Genomic DNA, 22,958 nt, shown 5'->3' with positions numbered 1-22,958 from the left:
CCCCGTATATACATTATTTCCTCCACCAGAACCCTAGCTTGACTGCTTACTCCACTGTTTAGAACCATAGAGGCCATCTACATAATAGTTGCTGGCTACTTTCTTCTCGTGGTCCAGGACCATGGTCTCAAATTTCAAGAAACTCTTCTTTAAAGCGTTGTTGATTGCTTCTTTTTTTGACTTATTGAAGCAGTCACTCTTGCTTAACGCAACGGCTTTCCCGAAGCCCTCGGACTGAGTATAAGTGCCGTCTTTCAAAACAACCTTGACGTGTGCTTCAGTAAGAACCTCGTATTTAAGCTCAACGGTCGATTCACCTGAGTTCACAGCTCTTGCCTCTCCACCTATTTCTCGACAGCTCGTTACATTCACGTTTGTAACCTCAAGGGACCACCCGTCGTATCCTAATGCCTCGTTAGCATACTGTATTAGTGTGAAAGCAGGGATAAGTTTAGCAATTGGGTGCTTTCCGTATCTACTGCTGTGATAGATTCTATAAGAATATTGCTCGATTTTCGACTGAAAAACTCCAATTTTCTGTACTGCCCACTCACTTGCGGGACGGTTAAGCCAGTTCTCCACAATCTGTAAGTCTTGAACATCAGAATCGCTTACCCCCGCTCCTGTTGCATAGACTGCATTCTCGTAAGACAAATTTGTTAGATATGCGCTCATCTTTGACTGGTGAATGTCTATCAATGCTGCATCGTTCTTGCAGAAGATCAATGGCTTTTTAGGAATCGCTACCGCCAGTACTTCTTTGTGACTGAGTCATTCAATGTCTTAAATTGAACGAATATATATATGCTTCTCGAGTTCTCCGAATTCATAATAAAGCCAGAGTTAATATCAGATGCTCACGACCTGAAAAACATGTAAAAAGACCCGCGAAAGCGAAGAAAATATAAACATAAAATTGGCTGTTAAGTGAAACGAATCAGGATATGGCGTTATTCCAAGGCCTAATTCAGCCACCTAAGATCCAGAGCGCTGAAGAGACTATTCCAACTTTATGTGATCGGGTTGAAAATGCTACACTTATCAGTGATAGAAGGTCGGCTGTCTTAGGATTGAAGGCGTTTAGTAGAGATTACAGGGAAGCTGTTATAGCTTCCGGATTGAAACCCCTGATCAGTACTCTCAAAAAGGACTCTATTGACGAAGACTCAGTTAAAGCCATACTTGAAACATTGCTCATCTTATTCATTCGGGGTGAAGGCGATGCTGATCTCACACGTAACTGGATTTCCCAACAATCGAGGCTTCAGAATGGCAAGTATCCATCTCCTCTAATCATGAAGCAGGAGCGTCAGTCTGTTGACCAGTTTTCCTTGTGGATTGCGGACTTCATGACTCAGAACGACGAATTAGTGCAACTCTTCATAAAGTTGTTGGAAACTGAAAACTTCCACATACGTCTTTATACTACACAACTTTTGGAGGCGTTCGTTGCATCACGGCCATCAAGGACTCGGGATGCTATTTTATCTATACCTGTGGGTATTTCAGCTTTGGTGTCCCTTCTTGACGATATTCATGAGCCAGTTAGAGATGAAGCCATCTTACTTCTTATGGTTGTGGCGAACAATAGCCCTCACATTCAAAAACTTGTGGCCTTTGAAAATATATTTCAGAGACTATTTGCTATAATTAAAGAGGAAGGAGGTTTACGAGGCTCACTGGTGGTAAGCGACTGCTTATCTTTAATAGTCAATTTGCTAAGCTACAGCACCTCGAACCAAACACTGTTTCTTGAAACCGGAAACCTGCCACAGATGGCCTCCTTGCTAAACGAGCCCATGGAGGAAGAGTTTTTTTGGAACGATCAAAGGCTGCTTAATATTAAGACCACATTAGAGATCCTGAGACTGACTGTCGAACCACATAGCACTACTACGCCCAGGAATCAAAAAGCTCTTTCAGATTCTCACCTGCTGATGATAGTATTGAGGCTGGCACTTTCGAGAAGCACACCCAACTCCGTACGCCCATATGCCCTTTCAACTGCTGCCGACATGATACGCGAGAACGAAAAAGTTCAATCCGAATTTCGAAAAATTGACGCTCCTCTGTTTGATCCAAGTCTAGGCACAAACCAGACTCAAGAAGAACAAGATCTTGTTCCGATCGTAGATCTTCTATTGAATTGGTGCTTTTTCGCTAATTCTATCCACACTTTTGACATAAGATATGCATCGTCTGAACTTATAAAGGCATACTTGGCCAATAATCACATTCTGAGAATGAGCTTTATTAACAGCCAAGCATCTCTTTTCGAAGAATCGAATGATATCCTCAATGGAAGTGAAAACATTTTATCCAAGCCTTGCATTTTTAACATTTTGCTAGATTATGACCCAGAGCTGAAGCTTAATCCATACAAGCTCTTTTTTGCAGTGGATTTATTAATGTTTTTGTTTGATCAAGATCATGCAGAGGAGCTGAAAGAGGTCGTGAGGAACGTAAAATGTCCTGATTTGAGTACAGAAGAAGACCCGCAGGAGATGACAAGTCCTATACAGACAATTTGCGAACTTACACTGACATCTTTTTCCTTAGAAGATCCCAGGGTATCGATTTCCTACCTTTGCCTTTTAATCTTTTGGATATTTGGTGACTCAGGCGCTGTTGATGATTTTCTTTCTCACCGAGTGACCCTCAAATCGCTGATTTCGAGCTCTGCGCATATCCAGCGTGATGATAGCACTATCAACTGCTTAATTTGCATGCTATTAGGCGTAGCATATGAATTTTCGACTCCCAAGAGTTCACTTTCGAGATCTGAGTACTTCGCCCTTCTCAATAAAAGCATTGGTGCGGACAACTACTCATTCCGTATCAAGCAGTTTACTGAAAATTCCCTCTTTACAAGTTCAAGGGAGATGAAGGGCGTCCTGGACAGTGTTGAAACGGATGTTACTGGCCTACCCAAGATTTACTTCAGCTCGTACTTCAAAAAACTCCTAAGAAACAACCTTTACAGAATCCAAACAGCTATGAAACGTGGCCCAGATTTCCAAATTAAGGACAAAGTATCTTTTGAGTCCTTGGAAAAGTTGATTCAACAGAAAACACAGCTTGAAGAAGCTCTACTTAAGTCGGAAGAGAGCTCAAAAGGACAGATCGAGGATTTAAATCGCTCTCTGGAAGAACTACAGAAAGCATTAAAGAGCACCGAGGATGAAAAGAAAGCCGCAGAACTCGATCTCGAGAATGTTCGCGCTTCCTTCAAAAATTTAGAGGACAACTATTCAGGAACTAAAGAAGAACTGAACCTGTTACAGAAAGAAAACTCTGACCTTGTTGCCACTAATAGCAAAATTGAAAACACTAAAAAAGACTTGGAGCTCAAATTCAATAATAATAGAGACGCTTTAACTAAGCTTGAAAAAGAGTTGAGCATTGTATGCGAGCAAAAGAAAGCAGCTGAAGATGGTATAAACAAAATGAATCGTGAGTTGCTTGTTCTGTCAAGGGAGCATAACGAGCTAAAAAACACATCAACAAAATCCAAAAATGAACTCGAAAAGGTTTTGGCAGCTTCAAACGAGGAGCTTAAACGACTCCAGGATTTTACGCGTGAGAAAGATTCGAGTATTGAGAAAAGTCGAGCAGAGCTTGAACGTTTAAAATCAGAAAATAAGGCTCTTCTGCTTGAAAAAGACAACGCTTCTAGAAATAGTGCGGAGTTGAAATCCAGGCTAGCAAACCAGGAGTTACTTGTATCAAAACTCACAACTAAACTCAAAGACATTGCTGAGAAATATAAGAGTATTGAGCAAGCCAAGGCTAGTAAAGAACATGAACTCGCAGAGGTGTCAGAATCTAACCAAACGAAAATCCTGTCTCTTCAAAGCGAAATTGTGGAGTTGCGTCAACAATACGACTCCATGAAACATGATAAAGACAATATGTTGACGGAGACTAAAAAACTGAAAAAGTCGCTCGAGGACGCCGAGAGGTCTCGGTCTGAAGCAGCTTATGAGATTAAGCAGCTCAAAAGCGAACTTGACCATTCGTCAAAGGAAATAGAACAGCTCAATTCGTCAAGCGAGGAAAAAAGCAAGAATCTCGCTGACGCCGTTAATACCTTTAACAAAGCTAGGAATGAGCTTGAATCACTCAATAAAACACTCGCAGAAGCTAATGACAAGCTCCGTTCGCGGGAATCAACTATTGAATCTTTGGAGGAAAAATTGCAAGAACTTAAGAAGTCTAGCGACGAAAAGATTGCATCATTAGAGAAAAGTCGTAAGGATTTGGAGAAATTTCAACAAAAATTTAGAGATTTAGAGTTAGAAAAAAGCAAGACTCAAGATGCTCTCACTGATTTACAGAAAGCTCTTCAAGATGAGAAAAATAACCATCAAGAGTCATTGCAGTTGCAAAAAGACAAGATAAAGCAGCTGGCCCTAGAAAAAGAAAATTCTGCTGAATCGACCGAAGCACTCAAATCTGAAGTTTCAAAACTTCGTCAGACAGTTGAAGACCTAAACAAGTCTCACAAATTAGTACATGAGGACTATGAGAAGAAGGTATCCGAGTTGAAAAAAAAAACGGTTTCCTTGCAAGATGAATCTTCCCTCCGCCTCCAAGAAGTTTCAGCCTTAAACACCGAGTTAGAAGAGACGAGGTCGAGGGCAGAGAAGTTAGAAGAACAGGCAACAGATTTGAAGGAAAAACATAAGAACATTTGCAACGAAATTAAGTCCAAAGTCAAGCAGGAGAAAGAGAAGGACTCTAGAATTCTTGTTCTTGACAAAGAAATGAAAAGCGCAAAAACAGACTTGAGCGATATTGTTCACAAGCTGGAGGCATCAAACTCCGAAATCGCCAAGTTACAAGAGATAAAGGCCGAATTCGAGAGCCAGGAATTGGAAGGAAAGAAACAGAAGGAAGATTTTGATGCTGAGATAAAGACACTGAGGGCCAAGTTGAAAGAAAAAAGCGCCGAAGTGGAGAAGGAGAGAAAAATGCTTAATGAAGGATCATCAAACTTAGAGCAGGAATATTCGAGAAAGATATCTCAACTTGAAGAGGAACTTGAGTCTCTTGAATCCAAGCACTCACTCAAACACCAAGAAAGCGATAACGAAAAGAGAAAGCTAAGTGGGCTGCTGAAAAAAAGCGAATCATCAGCCACAGAAAAGAACAGAGAGCTTGAATGTGTTCGAGAAAGTATGAAAAAGTTAAGGGAGAGCTTGAAGGACAAAGAACAGCAATCGGAACAACTAAGTAGCCTGCAAAAAACACAAAGTGATAAAATGAGAGAAGAACTTGGGTTAGCCAATCAAAAGCTCGAAGAAGCGAGGGAGAAAGGGAGGAAGCATAAAGAAAATCTCGAAGTTGCCCTTTCGCAGAAAGCATCCGAAGTCAAAAAGTTGAAAGATCAAGCATTAAACTATTTGTCAAAGCTAGACGAAAAGGAAGCTATTATCAATGAAAGTAAGGTTCAATTGGAAACTGCCAAAAGAGATTCAGACGAGTTGAAAAGCTCTATGGATTCGAAAATTAAAAAGTCACAGGAAACGCTTTCGAAAGCTGAGAATGAACGAGACCAATTGAGGTTAGAGCTCGATCTTTCGAAAGAAAAACTCGAGGTTAACAACCAAAGACTGCACGAGCTTGACGCAACAGAAGCTCAACTCAAAGACCTTAAGATGACAATCGAAAACAATTTGCATTTACTGAGTAACTCGGAAGCAGCTAAGCGAAATTATGAAGCCCGATCGAAGTCTTTGGCACAGGAATGCGAGAAGGTATCTTCCACTTTAAAAGAAGTCGCAAGTCAAAAAGATGAAGTAGAGAGCAAACTTAGAACCTCCGAAAATGCTCTTTCGACTCATGCAAAGAAAATTGCCGAAACGGAGCTTCAACAGAATACGGAAGTCAAGAGGTTGGAAGACGAAATCGCGAAATTGAAGAAACAAGCCGAAGACAGGTCCGAAGTTGACGATCTGATGCTTTTAGTTACCGAGCTGGATGAGAAAAACCAAAAATATCGCAATAAGTTAAAAGCACTGGGAGCAGACTTCTCTTCTGATGAAGAGGATGAGGAAGAGGATGAAGAAGACGAAGACTAAGTATTCCAATGAATAGGAGGATATGTAATTTTCGCGCATAAAGATAGGGAACTGCAAAAATCTTTTAAGAGCAACTGACAACAGTTTACGTAGCCAATGAATTAAATTAGAGTTCTTTAACGGGTATTTTACATATGGTGTCTTAATTTCCGTACTACGCGTAATAGCTGGAGTTATTAAGCCTTTCAGGATCCTTCATCCTGTGAATGCGTATCCCAGGGTCCTCAAAGTTCGCAATTTTTCCTATGTCCTGAGGAGTTATTATTACGGTTTGGGTTCGACTCTCTTTTGACAACTTGTTCATGATCAACTTGGTTCCTATTTGGCGATTAACCTGATCCATAAATACATCGAATTCATCTAATGCAATTATTCTTGATCTCATTGGTCTCCAAGTCGCCAGCAACAGCGATATTTGTGAGAACGATTTCTCGCCCCCGGAGAATGTATCAACATTTCTTGGCTTCTCGTCGTTCGGCGTTTTAACCAGCATGTTGAGCGTTTCTTTGCTGAAATTAAAGTTAAGACCACCCGAAAAGTTTCTAAATCGCAGAGACTCCTTGAAATCTGTGTCCGCCGTAACACATGTGTCTGTCTTAGCATATGTCAAAGATTGCCAACGCCTTTTTAGAGACTCGTTCAGTTGAAATACTGCTTTGTCAACGTTCGCAAATTTTTGTTCTGCATCCTTGTACTTTAATTTTGCACTTTCAAACAAGGACATTATTTGATCTTGGGACAAGCCAACTCTATTTTCTGCTAGCTGGATTCGATGCGTTATTCTGTCAATTTCTGCCTTTGTATCTTCTCGAGTCTCAGGCATGTCTCCTGCAAATGCCACAGCCCGAGTGCAATAGGTTTCCGCGTTTGAAATTTGAGTCCCAATCCCATCACTGAACTCATTTATTTTTTGTAGCAGCTCGGTCCTCTTTTGTTGATATTTTTCGACTTTTTTCTCACTGAACCCAATATCGTCTTGCAGCTTCTCTATCCGGGAAGAGCCTTTCGAAATTATGTGCTTCAGGTCGTCAAGGGCACAAGCAGCAGAATTGAGTTCATTATTCGCTTGTTCATACCTTACTTTTAAAGGCTGAACTTTTTGTCGAATTATATCGATTTTTTCGTTAACCTCGTCGAGCGCAAGGTTATAACTTGCTAAAGCATTGACATAAACCTGTTTATCAGATTCAGCTTGCTCTATAGCACTCGTATCGAGCTCCCTCTCTAGGTCTAGCCGAAGTGCAGCCTCCCTCTTACTAAATTCAGAAATTTTGCTTTTGGTATTGGCCATTTCTTCTCTTAAAGTAGTTATCTCGGTACCTATTTTCTTCAAATGGTCATTGCGTTGAGAGGTTAGGTTAGCCAGTTCTTTTTTTTCCTCGCTGACTATTTCTGTTAAAAATGCTGTGTCTGAAACTTTAGTAGTAAGTTTCATTTTATCTTGGTATTCAATGGTATCAATTCTAAATCCCCCGTGCGCAGAAAGCGAAGACTGATAACCGCTTCTATTATCCCTCAACGATAACGTCATAATAACATTTTTGTTGTGGCGCTTCAACACATCTCGAGCATCTGACTTGTTTGTTACCAAAACCACTTTTTCGATCCGATTCTGATCGACGAATAAACATTGAAGACTTCTAGACTTGAATTCTAACGCATCTGCAACTGAAGGGTATTCGCTCCTCGCTTTCCCTGAGTCAAAATCAAATTCGTTTAGCTTATATGTAATGACATTAATGTTGCTTCTGATTTGACAAGCACGAATTAATGATTTTAGAAGAGCGCCATCACTAACGTTAGCAACCACAAAAGCACTGAGAGTCCCCCCCAAGTATCTTTGAATCGGCCTAGCCCACTCTTGAAACTGGCTTTTTACTGTAACATAATTTCCCAATGGACCAACAGGCTTGGAAGAAAACTCGGATTTTCTTTGTTCAATAAGTCTGACAAGCTTTTCCATGTGCGGGTCAAAATTTGACAAAAAGTTCCTTTTCCCCTGAGCTATGTCTCTAATTTGTTCCGTCTTTTCATGAATGCTCTTTTGTAAAGACCCGATCTTGGGAAGTGCATTAGAAGTGACCATCTCTTCTTTATTTCTGAGTTCCTGAAGCCGAATATTCATAGACGAGTAAAATTCGTTTTGAGTCTTGATTCTCTCCTTCAAATCTTCTATCTCTTCATGCATTCTTTTCTTATCGCCACCCATCTGTTTTTCAAGTCGTTCTTCAAAATCTTTTATTGTATTTTCAAATTGACGAACCTTGCCCTCTGCGTCATTAATGTGTTTTTGTGTTTCCTCCCGATGTTCTTTCTGCATGTTGTATTCCATTCGTGCACTGTGCATCAAAGACTGAGCTTCATCAGCTAGCCGTTTTTTAGTTTGCCAAGAGCTCAGCGCTTCTTCGAGCTGCTGCTCAGCAGCTGCTTGGTCTAATTTGAGTTGTTCCTTGGAATTAGTTCTAGAGGCGGATTTGCCTTCAGATTCCTTGATTTTAGCCAAATAATGCGCTTCCGCCACCTCTAATTTTCTTTGCGATGTCTCATTTTCCACTACACTTAACCACAGGAGCTTGCCCTGTAGAGCCCTTTTGCGATCGGTAAGATCATGATTTGCAGTCAGCTCTTTGAGAAGTTTTTTTGTATGGTCATAATCTTGCCGAAGCAGCTTAACGTTTTCTGCATGATAGTTCAAATTGCTTTGTGCAGTCGTTGCGATCTCAAGCGCTTTTTTAAGATTGGTTTCGGTGTCCTCCAGCAGCGTTCCTCGCATAAAATGCTTATACTTATCGGCAGGCGTCGTTGCTGTTAAGAAAGACCTTGCTGCATCTTGAGACAAGAAGCACATAGGATTCATGACAGGAACTGCAAAGTAATCCACTATAGCTTGTAGATCGCGTTTTTTATTACTGATTTCCTTCCCAGTCTCCGACTTCAAGCTAAATCCAGCAGGTCCACTTTTCTTTATAGTTCGCTCAATCCTTATTTCTGTGCCATAGGTGCCCTGTTCATAACCTCCAAAACCTTCGTTATTCAGTACAACTACAATCTTTGATGAGTTGCACCCTTCGCGAATTAAATCTTTCAGGCTCGAGCCTCGGTTTGTATCAGCAGCTTTAGCCCCAAGTCCAATAGTAATGGCAGTCAAAACAGCACTTTTACCGCTACCATTGTTACCAACAATAAAGTTGAGCCTAGGCCCGAGTTCAAGCTCAAAGTGCTCATGGCACATAAAATTTCGAAGCTGTACACGTTTTATGAAGCCGGGCGGGTTTAAATTTGCGCCTTCAGAGCCGGCAGCACCTGTCTGCGAATCGTGTTGGGTCATGGGCGCGAAACGTCGTTGTCGTTTGCTTGGACGTTGTTCTCCGTCATGGAGAATCGCCGAAGACCCGATGGCTGTGGCGACGTTCCCAGTCATCGCCACGAGACTAGCGCTAACCAAATTGTCATTGATATCCATATGAGCATATGAACAAGTGGTGAATATTGCCGGAACTTCTTATTGAATGTATGCGATATCAATTAAACACGAAGAAAAACAAAAACATCATGTCAGTCCTTCGTTCATAAATATTAGCAATGCTATATCAAAATGCAAACCTGAACAGCATCCGATGGCGTAAGAAATGCTAGCGTCTATTTGCTTGATTCCGTGGCAATTGCTTCAAACTTTCGCAGACTTCTCAAAATATTGGCTCGACAGGAAAGTCTATTTCAGTTTAGTTACAGGAATTACTTCTAAAAAAATAATACTTCTTAACACGCTGCTTCACGGATGTGCGTTTTCACTACAGACACAGAGGCAGAGTTCGAGTTAAGACAGCCCTGATGAAACCCACCAGGCCACCGAAAGTGCTTCTGCGCCGATGCCATAGTAGTTTGAGCTCCGCTGTTGACCTGATAAGCATCGGTGACAAGTGGAAAACTAAAGTATTGGAAGGACCAACAATTTTAAACGACAAGGGCGCAGAAAAAAAAATGTACATTTTATCGATGTTCCCTTACCCATCTGGAATTCTTCACATCGGTCACTTACGTGTTTACACTATTACAGATGCTTTGAATAGATTTTACAAGTTGAATGGCTTCAATGTTGTCCATCCTATGGGTTGGGACGCATTTGGACTTCCTGCGGAAAATGCGGCAATTGAAAGAAAGGTGAACCCTGCAACTTGGACGATGCAAAATATAAGTAAAATGAGAGTACAGCTGGATAATATGCTAGCTGATTTAGATTGGGACCGCGAGGTTACAACGTGCAATCCCGACTATTACAAGCATACGCAAAAGCTTTTTTTGGAGCTCTTCAAACACGGGCTTGCTTATCAGAAGGACGCAGAAATAAACTGGGACCCAATCGATCAAACCGTTCTTGCAAACGAGCAAGTTGACTCACAAGGCAGATCCTGGAGATCTGGTGCGTTGGTGGAAAAGCGGCAATTAAATCAATGGTTCCTAGGTATAACCAAGTTTGCACATTCTCTTCAAGAAGACTTGAACCTCTTGAAAGATTGGCCACAAAACGTCAAAACTATGCAGAAGAACTGGATTGGGGAGTCATATGGCACTGAAATAAACTTCCCTTGCTCAACTGGTCGCGTAATCAAGGTTTTTACAACTAGAGCCGAGACTATTTTCAGTGCACAATATCTGGCGCTATCGTTGGATCACCCTATTACCAAGGAAGTCGCGTCTATTGATGATGACTTAAGACAATTTTTGGACATGGCTAAAAGCTTACCAGACGACTCTAAAATAGGATTTTTACTCAAGGGAATCAAAGCAAAAAACCCTATCTTGAAAACTACAGAGGAAACACTGCCAGTGTTTGTTGCCCCATACGTCTTAGGAAGTTATGGCCATGGCGCAGTTATGGGGTGTCCCGCACATGATGAGCGCGACTACAAGTTCTGGAAGCACAACATGCCTGAAAAAGATGTCTGCCCCAGTGTAATACCCCTTGAATCGAATGTTGCAACTGACTTAGCTTTGCCTTACGTTCAGAAATCAGGTATCCTAAATTCATCTACTGCTCAATTTGCAGGTTTGGAAATAGATCGCGCCAGAGCCAAGATAATTGAAGAGCTAGAGTCATTAGATGCGGGGAAGCATACAGTTACTTACAAGGTCAGAGACTGGCTTGTTAGTAGACAGAGGTACTGGGGCGCTCCAATCCCAATTATCCATTGTGAATCATGCGGCCCAGTTGCAGTACCTGACGACCAGCTTCCTGTGAAACTACCTAATATTGAGGGCCTCGCTACAAAAGGAAACCCTTTGAGAGGGATAGATGAATTTGTAAACACAAAGTGTCCTTCCTGCGGATCACCTGCTAAACGAGAAACTGATACGATGGATACATTTATGGATAGCTCGTGGTATTTCTTCCGGTACACGGATCCGAAGAATGAAAAACAGCCTTTCTCTCATGAAGCAGCTTCAAAATACTTACCCGTGGATATCTACATTGGCGGCATAGAACACGCCATTTTGCATCTACTATACTCGAGGTTTATTTCCAAATTTCTCGCTTCTATAGGAAAGTGGGACGGTAATGAAGTTAAAGGTGAGCCATTCAAAAGATTAGTCACTCAAGGAATGGTCCATGGAAGAACAATGGTTGATTCGCAAACAGGTCGCTTTCTTAAATCAGAGGAGTTGGATTTCGGCGATCCTTTAAACCCAGTAATAAAAGCTACAGGAATGAAGCCTTTGGTTTCCTTTGAAAAAATGTCCAAGTCCAAGTACAACGGCGCGGATCCCGACAAATGCATTTCTGACCACGGACCTGATGCCACGCGAGCTCATGTTTTGTTCCAAGCGCCAGTTAACGACGTATTAAGCTGGGACGAGTCTAAGATCATTGGAATTGAGCGCTGGTTAACGAGGATTATTACCTTAGCAATCCGTATAACGAAGCAGGCACCAGACTACAACGAGCACTTTGCTGCATCTACTGCGATGACTGGAAAGGAGATCAGTTTTCATAATGAGGTCCAGAAGCTTTTACAGGCCATAACGGATTCTTTTAGCGAGAGTTTGTCGCTCAACACCGTCATTTCGGATTACATGAAGCTCACAAACGCTATCGAAGCGGCTTTAAAATCAAGAGAAATAAGGACGGACTTAGTACTGCACTCATTTAAAGATTTGATAACTGCAATTTATCCTGTAACTCCTACCATATCAGAGGAAGCGCGTGAGATTCTAAATGTTAACCTGAATTTGAAATGGAATCTTTATCAATGGCCGAAACCCCAACTTCTTCAGGAGCAGCAGCTCGTAAAGTACCAAGTGGTCGTAAATGGCAAAATGCGATTCACTTATGTTGCCGACAAGTCATTTATTGACAACCGTGATTCTGCTATCAAAATTTTACTCAACTCGTCGGACGGTCAGAGATACCTCGCTGGTAAGACAATCAAAAACACAATCATGAAAAAAAAAGTGATTAGTTTTGTCGTAACATAAAATTTCGATATGCTTGTAAATAAGAACAATTACTACTGAATCGATTTTTGGGTTCCCGTAAGGCTTCTCAAAAAGGTAAATAAAAACTCGGGAATATTTTGATAAGTTCTATCGAACCGCATCCGAGCGAGGATAGTTAACTTTAAGTCGTAATAAGTTGGGATTGTATCAAGCCAGTCTTCCGAAGATACTTGCTTTTTGAAGGCTTCGTAACTTTTATCTGTCAAAAGGCGGGTGAAAGAAATTTTGCTAGCGGTTGCTCTCTCGAAACTTCTCAAAATCTGAAGGGAGCAGTAGGATGTTGCAGGGATACTTGTAATTGTTAACCAAGACTTAAGGCTCATCTCTGAATCTTCTGAATATAGGCTTTCTATGATCTTTTGAATAAAATCAGAAGGAACGCCAATAAAACTAGCGTTGTTTTTAAATTTGTTTCTCCAAAGATAATTTGTGACATCAAGTACAGCATTGTTATGAATTTCAACAAGCGACCGATCTTTGCTATGCTCCTGAACATACTCTCTTGCCTTCGAGAAGAATTCAACAATTGAACACAATGCTAAGGGATCATTCGTAATAATTAGTACTTCGAGAAGCTTGTAAAAAGAAGTTATGTCCCAGTCAGGCATATGCTTGTACCGAAGCAGGATAAATGAAAACACCTTGATTAGTAGTCGCAGAGTCATATTTACATGCCGGTTTGATGAGCATGAGGACAAGTCCTCATTAATTAGGCGCAACGTTTCCTCGAAGTCAGATGAAAGCTTTCGTAACAATGACTTATCAACTAGCGTACCAATTGAGGCCCATAAGAAGTAAAGCATATGTCTGCACCTTTCGTAAAAGGCACTTAATTTTGACCCCAACTTCAAGCGTTCTGTCAATTCCCTAGCCATCGTTGTCTCAACATATGTCATGGGGGGCGCCAAAAGCAAAGCAATATAAGAAAAACGGCTTTGAGTAGCCATTTGTCTCAGAAGATTTGTAATCCTATTCTCAGCTCTAACCTCATCAGATATCGAAGGGTCAGTTTGATACAAAGCGAGCGTGAGCATTACAATTTTCATCGTTTCCAGGGTCCTCTCCGGGTCGTTCCTGCTGGCGAAAACCTCAGATTTTAGCCTTAGCTCACACCACTTTAGACAGCGATCCCAAAATGGGTTTCTACGTTCCAGTAATGCCAAGTATATCATGACTGTGCGGTCGCCATTGGGCAATACTTCCTCGACATTTTTTGGAGGGGTGATGTTGTAATAGGAGCTAACAAGCTTTTCAACTGTTTCGACTCCATTCAGTGGAACCGCCTGAGACAGCTGAAGCCTCTCAGTTTTCGACTCCGTGGCAACTAAGTGAATCTGTGATCGATGATCGCTTATTAGATCAAAGAATGCCGGCATTGAGATACACCTAGAATGGTCCAGCACTTTACTCCAATTTGATAAAAAGCTCTCATCATATGAATCGAACTCCAAGCTCTTGAGTCTACGTCTGTTGCAGTGGACAGAAGAAATGGCATCAACTATAGCTTGGCTTGGTCTGGCAATGTTAAATTTCTCAAGTAATAGTGTAGCCAGCGCCTTGGAGTTTGAGTAACCAGTATTGAGGCTTGTCTCAAGTAGCCACTGTATCCTCCAAGGCCGAACTGCCTCTGCTGTTGTCGTCCAAAACAGTAAATAGGTAACCCATTTTTGTAGGTAATCAAACTGCCAGAGCTGGAACCATATTGAATACGTTTTTGAAAAGACCGTAACGTCATCCACTAGTACATATACCTGAACAAGCCATTTGCAAAGCTCAATCTGAATGTCTGGATGAGTTTCCCGTTTATGTGGGTTTGTAAAGGACCGAACACCCAGATGACTTAAAATCGTGAAAACTGTCGAGCTTTGAACTGGCCCGTTAGGCAACAGCGCTTCATGTATGAGGTAGACCTTTGTGGAAACAGAAATCAGTGGAGACTCGCACAAAAAGACAATCACATCGTCCAGTACACTTGCCGATACACCTTCCGTACAAACGGTAGAGTGAATCCTTGAAAGACATGCACTAACCTCGAGTGGAGAATGTTTAGAGTAGCTGATAAGCTCCTTGAATGATTCATCCACTGTATTCATTCATTCATTCAAGCCAAATGGATCCCACGTCCTATACTCAGTTTTTGGGATTTGACAGAGTTAACTCGGTCAGCTGAGGAACGGAAAGTTGAAATTCTGAGTTTGGGCAATGTATCAAAACTACTTACTTGATAAAAACATTAAGGCTTCTCAAACCTTCAAAGTTCCGTTGATGTCGTAAACAGACCTAGACCGAATATAAGGATCCAGCTCTCTATAGTTTTCACTCAGCTCTTTGCTGATCGAGATCTTGGTCTCGAGCCACTTTTTCGACTCTTCATCGTTCTGGCTTTCAATCCAGTTTTTCGTTGAGTCGATAAACTGTTGAATGATAGACTTTCTCTTTTCCAAGATAGAGTCGCGGGTTTTTGTGTCCTTCAATTTAACATCTGCCGATTCATCAGGCCTCTTGAAAGAGTCAAAGTCATACTCGTCCTCGCCACCCAAATAACTAGGAATATACTTCATGGGCACGTATTTGGCAAGGTCCGAAGCATTTTTTGTAAAGACAATCTTAGATGCCACAACAGGGTCCAACCAATTCTTGATAATATTCCATATAGGAGGGAAAATCCAAGGAGCTTTATGAATGAAAAGGTGACCAAGACACTCCGGGTAGTGAGCTTCAAAACAACTAATCAGGTATTGAACGGGCGTGTAGTCCATGTTGGACATCGAGAAGCCAGTCAAGTCGAAGAGAATAGTAGCGGAGTCTACAGGCTCCTTGAGAAACATTCTTGCCTGCTCGATGATGAGAAGACAGTATTTCTTCATTTCTTCTTCGGTTTGGTCACTAGAGTGGTGTAGCCTGGGTCTCACCAGCACGATTGGACGACCGTGGAGATCGAAGCCTCGCTGTGTAGCCTTGGAAAGCTCAAGGTTTTTGATGTAACCGGTCTCGTTGTTTTGATAAGCAGCCTGCTCACCCCCACGGATGATGCTGTCGGGGTGGCCCTCTTTAAGCCTCCACTCAAGCGTGTGAGCGATCATGCCAAGGGCCTTATCTGTGTCCCATTTACGCGCTCTTAGAAATCTGAGGATCAGGTTATCGGGGTAATCGCTTCTGAGCATGTCCCAAAAGTTCTCGCTGATCTCGTCAGGCTTGAGGTTCTTTAGCGCCTCGTGGACTGTCCCGTGCGAACGCGCGCCCTCGGATGGCTCCGTTGATCTCTGCGACGAGGCTGGTACCGCGCCATTGCTCTCACGGCTACTCTTTGCCGCGCTGGAGTTACTAGAGCTCTTCCGAAAGCGCCCGAAAAGCTTTCCAGACTTTTTGGCCGGCTTTTCTTCCGCGTTTTTGTTGCCTCCCGAGCTGCCGCTTTGGCCAGATCCGGCTGTTTCGGAGGCGAAAACGCTAGCGCTATTGACTTGAACGCCCCAATGCTGGAAAAGATACGCCCAGACTTGCTTGAGGTGCAGCTCTTCGTCTTGAGTAAGCGTCTGAACTCGACCCTTGGCGACTTCAACGGACATTTGCGCGTGAACAGCAATGAGAGAGCAAAATAGAAATGCGGTACTGCCGGGGGCCTATGTTCAACAAAGGCGCAAGTCTACACAATGCTCAGTATTCTGGCCTTCGAGAACTAAAGCGTTTTTTAAGAAAGTTTACTGGTCTCGTTCAGCGCTCGTTTCCCAGTACACAAACTGCGGTATCCACTTATTTGAAATCACATGCTGATATTGCGTCTTGGCGCCCGCCGTGGTTCGAACACGGCAACTTGCCTTTGAGGTGCCTGTAACGGTCCCGCTTAACCGTTGAGCTAAATATCAACTTCGTCATTAATGACTAGTATCAGTACTCTCCGCAAAAGACCCTGTCGTATTCTCTGGTGAAGCGGCACTTCGGACTACTGGTCTTTATTGAAGTCAACCGACGTATTTTGCGATAGCTTATTTTGTATACCGTGGAGTCATAATCAGCTTAGTATCAAATGATCTGCAAAGTTGATATTAAAAGACATAGCCGCCGACAAGCGCGCACTCGATGTCCTAGTTGGTTCTTGCATCTATAATAGTTCGAGCATGCCTGTCTTCAATAGACGAACTTGTTCAAGATTTCATTGGTTTTCTAAGGATCGATATCTGTGACGGAGAAATAAAAAAATAGCGCAGTAGTTTCTTTTGAAGACGTTATTGTGATGACGAACAGCACCTTATATAAAGCTTGGAAGCTGGAAAGCGGCCAAACGAGCAAGCCCACGAAGAAGGTTGGCGAGGCGTTCAGAAATGGTGGAGCAGGATATTGTCCAAGCAACGGTGGTAAAGCAGCAGGAAACCTCGGAAAATGAGCGGTTTCTCTACTTAAAGCATAGTGAGTTCCACAGCTCGACAGGCATTGCCTCGATTTTGACATTCCCCACATCCTTGAAGTTTCCGTCTGGGCGCGAAAGAATCCTCGCGGAGGCAGAGTTCGGATTCCCACAACACAAGCTGGTTCTCCTAGTTCATGGCCATTCCGCTCACAAAAACACAGTGTACATGCCTCTGCTGGCACAAAAGCTGGCAGACATGGGATACTACGTCCTCCGTATTGATTTCAGGAATATGGGGGATTCGGAGCCCAACAGGGATCCAAAAGTCGGACGCACCATTGCACAAGACTGCGAGGATCTTGAGACTGTTTACCAATTTGCGGGTTCTAGCCAATGCCAGCAACTTGTCGGCCATTGCCTTGTGCTGGACACCATTGTAGCACACTCCCGCGGGGTAATGTCCATGTTTGAGTTTGCGCGTCAACGCTTTGTGCCGAATCTGATCAATTGCTGCGGGCGGTTTGTGGCCTGGGGGCTTTTCGAAAAGTCCCGTCTGAGGAACCCGAACTGGGACGCCGAGGGCGGCTTCAAGTGCGAAATGCTGCGTTACGGAAAAATGCAAGAATTGTGGATCCCCAAGCCAGAAACTGTGAGTGCAGCGACCGTTGACACCACCAAGTTTGCCGACATTGACCCCCGATCGTGGGTCATGTCGATATACGGCTCCAAAGATTCTGTCATACCTTTGAGCGCGTTCGGGCAATACTCTAATTTGTTCCAAGGAAGGCACACAGCAGAGATGATTATGGATGCCGATCATAACTTCTACGGCCTGCCAGGTGATCCCAATGCCATGAATTTGCCATTGCGCAAGGGGCTGATCAATTACAACGTCACTACCGTTGAACTTATCTCAGCTCATCTCAGCCCTGAAAAGCAATTGCAAAGATTTTACGAGACAACAAAGTTTATCCAGGATCTTTCAAACCCATCGCAGCTGTCGTCTCGTTGGCCTTTGCCCTACAGCTTTTCGAACGTTTCAAACTTCCGAGACATAGGTGGGTATAAAACCCGTGACGGCTACCGCGTGAAGCCCAAAGTTTTGTACCGCTGCGCCAACCCTAGCGAAGTAACCGATAAAGGCATAAAGTTCATGAAAGAGCAGTTGCACGTAACTCGGATATTTGACTTGCGTTCCACGAAAGAAGCTGCCGAGAACGGAGTCATCTCGGGCATTGACGTGGAGAACTTAGCATTTAACCAAAATGTTAGCGCGGCTCCTGAAGAACTTGCGCGATTGTACCGCGGCTTACTTCTTTCCTCGTATATGTTTCCCGAAGCATACCAGGTAATGATGCAGAATAGCATCCCCCAGATAAGGCGCTTCTGCCGTTACATTATCAATGAAGAATGCGATGAGTTGCACGCTGCTGTTTTCCATTGCGCCGCAGGCAAGGACAGGACCGGGATCTTGGCAGTGCTCATTTTGGGTCTGCTGGGAGTTGACGATGACACAATAGCACATGATTACGAGATGACAAGCTTGGGACTGCAAACCGAGAAGCGTTTAAAAAAAGCAATGGAAGATCGAGGTGATCGATACTACGAGATGCTTGGTTCGAAAGATTTAGCCCGCGATTATCAAGCTACTCCGATGTCGATGTGCAAGAATCTCTTGTCTTCAAAGTACGAGGCCATGAGATTATTTTTGGATCATTTTCGTTCGGTTTACGGGTCATTTGATAGTTTCTATTCGAGCGTCGTTAAGCTCTCTGGCAGTGAAATAAAAAAACTGAAGGAGGCCCTTTTGGAGCCTCAGGATATTGAAATAGACTAAATACATAATATATATACATTCTAATAATTCAAGGCATTATACAAAGACTTGTTGTCACTTCCAGTAAGTTCCCTATTTATTGAGAGGGACTCAAGTTGAAACACGAAACAGCGACTGAACTTCTCGCTGGACCGACGTTCTTTATCTGTACACCAGAGGCACCTGTGTGTCGCTAGTTGCTTGTTCTGACACGTTCAAAAGTTTATGTCACATGCCTTTGCCGCCTGTTCCATTCGCGGTCAAGGTCATTTTCTTGATCATGGCTTTCACAGCTCAGCAGAAAACCATGTAGCCACCAACTGGGCGCTTTGCTCGTGACAATAGAAGGTATGGATGATTCCCCTTTCGAGCTGCTTTTCTCGATCTTGAACGCTTTGTGCGAAGTGGGGTCCTGCATTGAAGATTACAACCGGAATGAGTATATAAGAGACATCGAAGAAAGCCTCGAGAGAGAAAGGAGCAAAAATTCTAGAATTTTGGCCCCTCTCAGCTCCTATGATGAGGGCGTGAATCCGCCTAAGTATGGCAGTACTACTAGGGATTTGCTTGGCCCCCAACGGCCTGTATAAATTGCGGGGAGTTCAAATTCTGACATGTCCTGTCATTTTAAAGGAACTCCGCACCGCGAAGCTGCGACAACTTCTTTAGAGTTTTTTTCCTTCGGGAGATCGATTGTTGTCTTTGTTCAAATCCACAGTTCCAAGGTTTTGTTATTATAAACTAAAATGCAAATGGCCTTGGAGCGAATCTTTTGAGTCTCCTCAAAGCCAAGAAACCTTGAGGAGTTTCCCAAATTGAAGGAAATGAGATTTTGCTTCAAGGCTGCTGACTTGCTTCTTGAAGCAGACTTCGTTCGACAATTTCATCATGTCTAGTAATCAGGGCCGTGCGCAGAGCTTCCAAAAATCAAGAACAAATTTGGCTTCGCGGTACTTTGCACAGCGTTAATCATTTCCAGAAATTGGTGTTCAATCTCTTTGACAACCTCGCTATTGGAAACCAAGGCAACATTCTGAGCCACTGTACCCATCCACTTTCTCTCTTCAATAATATTGTTTAGGGGATACAGCACTACTGCCGCTACACAACCAGCAGTGCTCCGCAAGACGCCAATGCTAAAAAAACAGCAGGCGGAGTTTCTGGGGTTTCTACATGCAAAGAACTCGTGTTAAATAGAAATGCGCGTGCTTCGTTTTTGAGGCGCATAAGTGCCTTGATTATAAAGCCACTTTTGCTTCCTAATTAGGCCTCTTGCAAAAAAGGGTACCACGGTTACCATTTCAATTGACCCTCCAAATGTGTCATAGCGATAAATTTCAGTCGCGCTACGGTAATTTCAGCCATGGCAGGACCCTTGCTTCGTTTACGTGGCCTCGCTAGCAAAAATGATCCTAACACATATTCGAAGACTCAAGCTTCAAGCGCGCGGAATGAAAGAGGCTTGCAATTGGCGTAATTTGAAACTCTAAGGCACAGTCAAAAATATTGTTTTGAAACTACTTCACATGTAACCTATCAAATATATATCACAACTACCTTCATTAATTTAACTTACAGGAAACAAAGCCTACGCACCACATATAATTTACTTGAATCAAGGCAAAAACTGTAGAAAGTGTCGAGTTATATGTCAGTTCTCAAGGTGCATTAGAACCTGTTACCAAGACTGTCACAAAGTTGGCTTGTTCGCCGTCGTTCATTATTATCTTTTGAAATTTTGAGTTTTAGTAAAGTGCGGCGGGCATTGCGAGCAGATCCGGGTCCTGAAGGTTTTGGTCAAGCAATAGGGTCGAGAGAATCACTTATTGTCAATTGGCAATCTGCATCTGGAGCTTAGCGTAAGCTGTTTGCTTCCACTAAAATTGGACTCTGCCTCTGGCCATACCATTTTTTTATTTCTGGCCTCTGCGCGCTGAAGAGTTTAAGGTACACCTTCCATGTCGGCAGACCAGATATACTCAGCCAAGTACTCGGGGGTTGATGTTTACGAATTCATCCACCCCACCGGGTCGATCATGAAAAGGAAAGAGGACGACTGGGTTAATGCTACGCACATTTTGAAAGCAGCTAAGTTCGCCAAAGCGAAAAGGACTAGAATATTGGAGAAAGAGGTTATCAAGGATACCCACGAGAAAGTGCAGGGTGGTTTTGGAAAATACCAGGGAACATGGGTTCCACTGGATATAGCCAGGAGCTTGGCCGCAAAGTTTGAAGTGCTTGGAGAATTGAAACCGCTTTTCGATTTTACACGAACTCCAGGCTCTGAGTCTCCCCCGCAAGCTCCCAAGCACCACCATGCATCACGCGCAGACTCGGCTAAAAGGCGTAATACTAGGACAGCTTCCTCTGCACAGGCTAAATCTTCAGAGCCATCTAGCTCGTCAGCCACACCCACAGTACCGCGAAGAAGAGGGAGACCGCCTTCCAACAAGAACAAAAAGCCTGTTGCTAACTTGGAAAGGTCCCAGAGCGATATGGTGTTTCCCAGACCTGCAATACCAGTTTCTAGTATAAACTCCACAAGGTTGCCATCTATTCAGAGTCCTCTACAAAGGACCATAAGCTTAGACCCTGTGATAATTAGAGAGTCGGGTGGTAGCCCGCAACAGTTCAAGGAGCTAGATATTGAAGATGGCCTGTCAAGTGATATCGAACCGGCTGGTGTTTCGAAAATTGAGATCGCACAATCCTCGTCCCCCTCACTTCCAACATCGCCAAGCGGATTATCCGAGGATAACACTTTTGATCAACGAGCGCTTAACGTGTCTACAACGAATGGAGAAATAGGTAGTGCTACGTCTCCTTTGTCCGCCATGATTCCAAGGTTTCCCAGCCAGTCTTTCTCACAAGCATCTGATATTAGTGCAAAGGTGAACGACTACCTTTCAAAACTCGTTGATTTCTTTGTGTCTACCGAGCTGCAAGCCGAAGACACTACGCCAACAGAACTTTTATACCCTCCACAGAATAGCGCCCCTTATATTGACGCTTGGATTGATCACGAGCATCATACTGCCTTTCATTGGGCTTGCGCAATGGGAAATCTAGCAATCGTTGAAGCCCTTTACAACGCAGGAGCAAGCACCAGGGCTGTTAATGTTAGAGGCGAAAACCCCTTAATTAGGTGTTCCATCTTTCACAACTCGTTTACCAGACGCTCCTACTCCAGGATCTTTCAATTACTCCATGAGACAGTATTCGATGTTGACTCTAAGTTGCAGACTGTGATTCACCACATAGTGGAAAGAAAATCTTCTACACCGTCAGCAGTATGTTACCTGGAAGTGTTATTATCAAAACTCAAGGATTTCTCGCCCAGGTACAGGATAGAAAACTTAATCAACGCCCAAGACCAGAACGGCGATACCGCTGTGCATCTCGCAGCCCAGAATGGTGATAAAGTGTTTTTTCAAACATTAGTCCAACATGGGGGGCTTTCTACAATAAAAAACAGTCGGGGGCTCACTGCGACTGAGATTCTAAACCAGAGCCTTCCATCAACGCAGATACCCTTAGCAAGCAATGGAAAATTCAAACAAAACGTGGCACCCTCGTCACCTTCGGACTTTTTCATGTACCCCTCGAAGTCTGCGACCCGCTTAAGCAGGGCTATACCTGAAGTCGTAAATGTCATGAAGGAGATGGCTGACGGCTACAACAGATTGCACCAGGCGAGAGAAACGGATGTTACTAACTTGGAAAAAACGTTGAAGAACATGAAAAAAACCGTCTCCACTGTGAGATTCAAAACAATTGAAGCGCTGGAAGCTGATAAAGAGTTGGATCCAGTCCAAATGATGGATGTCAGATTCAATGAGGTGCAGCTACTACGACACACTTTAGCAGATTGCCAAAATAATATGATCAATCGACTTGAGAGAGGCCAGTCGCGGCAGCTATCATCTTTGGTTGAAGATCAAGAAGCTCGTGTTGCAAAGCGTTCAAGAAGGGAACCAGGAGACGACAAAATAGAGCAGTTCAAGCTGGCACTTAAGCTGACTCAATTACAACTGAAACGAAAGCAAAAACTGTTCCACATCTTGCGAGTCATAAGCGACAACTCCAAGATCCACAAATACCGAAAAATGATATCGCAAGGAACTGAAATGGAAGTCGACGAAGTGGATAGTTGCTTGGATGTTATTTTACAAAGTTTGCGTAAAAGCCTATAGGCGCGCCAAAACGACCATAAGTCTAT

The 22,958-nt window shown here is 43.1% G+C and overlaps 8 protein-coding genes across 8 annotated transcripts; 4 read left to right on the top strand and 4 right to left on the bottom strand.

Annotated features, from left to right (window-relative positions):
• Positions 1-33: 33 nt before the first annotated feature.
• On the bottom strand, positions 34-675 carry RAD59 (Rad59p; the record flags this gene model as incomplete). The annotated part of the gene is made up of 1 exon (XM_002553277.1): positions 34-675. One exon carries the CDS (start codon positions 673-675, stop codon positions 34-36), a length of 642 nt encoding a protein of 213 aa, XP_002553323.1.
• Positions 676-944: 269 nt separating this feature from the next.
• USO1 (Uso1p) lies at positions 945-6,083 on the top strand (the record flags this gene model as incomplete). Its single annotated transcript, XM_002553276.1, has 1 exon — positions 945-6,083. The coding sequence occupies one exon, from the start codon at positions 945-947 to the stop codon at positions 6,081-6,083; it is 5,139 nt and encodes a 1,712-aa protein (XP_002553322.1).
• Positions 6,084-6,237: 154 nt separating this feature from the next.
• Positions 6,238-9,546, bottom strand: SMC6 (DNA repair protein SMC6; the record flags this gene model as incomplete). Its single annotated transcript, XM_002553275.1, has 1 exon — positions 6,238-9,546. The coding sequence occupies one exon, from the start codon at positions 9,544-9,546 to the stop codon at positions 6,238-6,240; it is 3,309 nt and encodes a 1,102-aa protein (XP_002553321.1).
• Positions 9,547-9,914: 368 nt separating this feature from the next.
• Positions 9,915-12,557, top strand: NAM2 (leucine--tRNA ligase NAM2; the record flags this gene model as incomplete). Its single annotated transcript, XM_002553274.1, has 1 exon — positions 9,915-12,557. The coding sequence occupies one exon, from the start codon at positions 9,915-9,917 to the stop codon at positions 12,555-12,557; it is 2,643 nt and encodes an 880-aa protein (XP_002553320.1).
• A 32-nt stretch (positions 12,558-12,589) lies between these two features.
• Positions 12,590-14,671, bottom strand: CTF3 (Ctf3p; the record flags this gene model as incomplete). The annotated part of the gene is made up of 1 exon (XM_002553273.1): positions 12,590-14,671. The coding sequence occupies one exon, from the start codon at positions 14,669-14,671 to the stop codon at positions 12,590-12,592; it is 2,082 nt and encodes a 693-aa protein (XP_002553319.1).
• Positions 14,672-14,821: 150 nt separating this feature from the next.
• Positions 14,822-16,144, bottom strand: CSR1 (Csr1p; the record flags this gene model as incomplete). The annotated part of the gene is made up of 1 exon (XM_002553272.1): positions 14,822-16,144. One exon carries the CDS (start codon positions 16,142-16,144, stop codon positions 14,822-14,824), a length of 1,323 nt encoding a protein of 440 aa, XP_002553318.1.
• Positions 16,145-16,897: 753 nt separating this feature from the next.
• On the top strand, positions 16,898-18,760 carry KLTH0D13992g (uncharacterized protein; the record flags this gene model as incomplete). The annotated part of the gene is made up of 1 exon (XM_002553271.1): positions 16,898-18,760. One exon carries the CDS (start codon positions 16,898-16,900, stop codon positions 18,758-18,760), a length of 1,863 nt encoding a protein of 620 aa, XP_002553317.1.
• A 1,937-nt stretch (positions 18,761-20,697) lies between these two features.
• On the top strand, positions 20,698-22,932 carry MBP1 (transcription factor MBP1; the record flags this gene model as incomplete). Its single annotated transcript, XM_002553270.1, has 1 exon — positions 20,698-22,932. The coding sequence occupies one exon, from the start codon at positions 20,698-20,700 to the stop codon at positions 22,930-22,932; it is 2,235 nt and encodes a 744-aa protein (XP_002553316.1).
• Between the last annotated feature and the right edge of the window lie 26 nt (positions 22,933-22,958).

The sequence above is a fragment of the Lachancea thermotolerans genome, assembly GCF_000142805.1.
Source record: "Lachancea thermotolerans CBS 6340 chromosome D complete sequence".
In the NCBI taxonomy this organism is placed as follows: domain Eukaryota; kingdom Fungi; phylum Ascomycota; class Saccharomycetes; order Saccharomycetales; family Saccharomycetaceae; genus Lachancea; species Lachancea thermotolerans.
The sequence above is the reverse complement of the archived record's forward strand: the minus strand, read 5'-3'. Positions and strand labels throughout refer to the sequence as shown.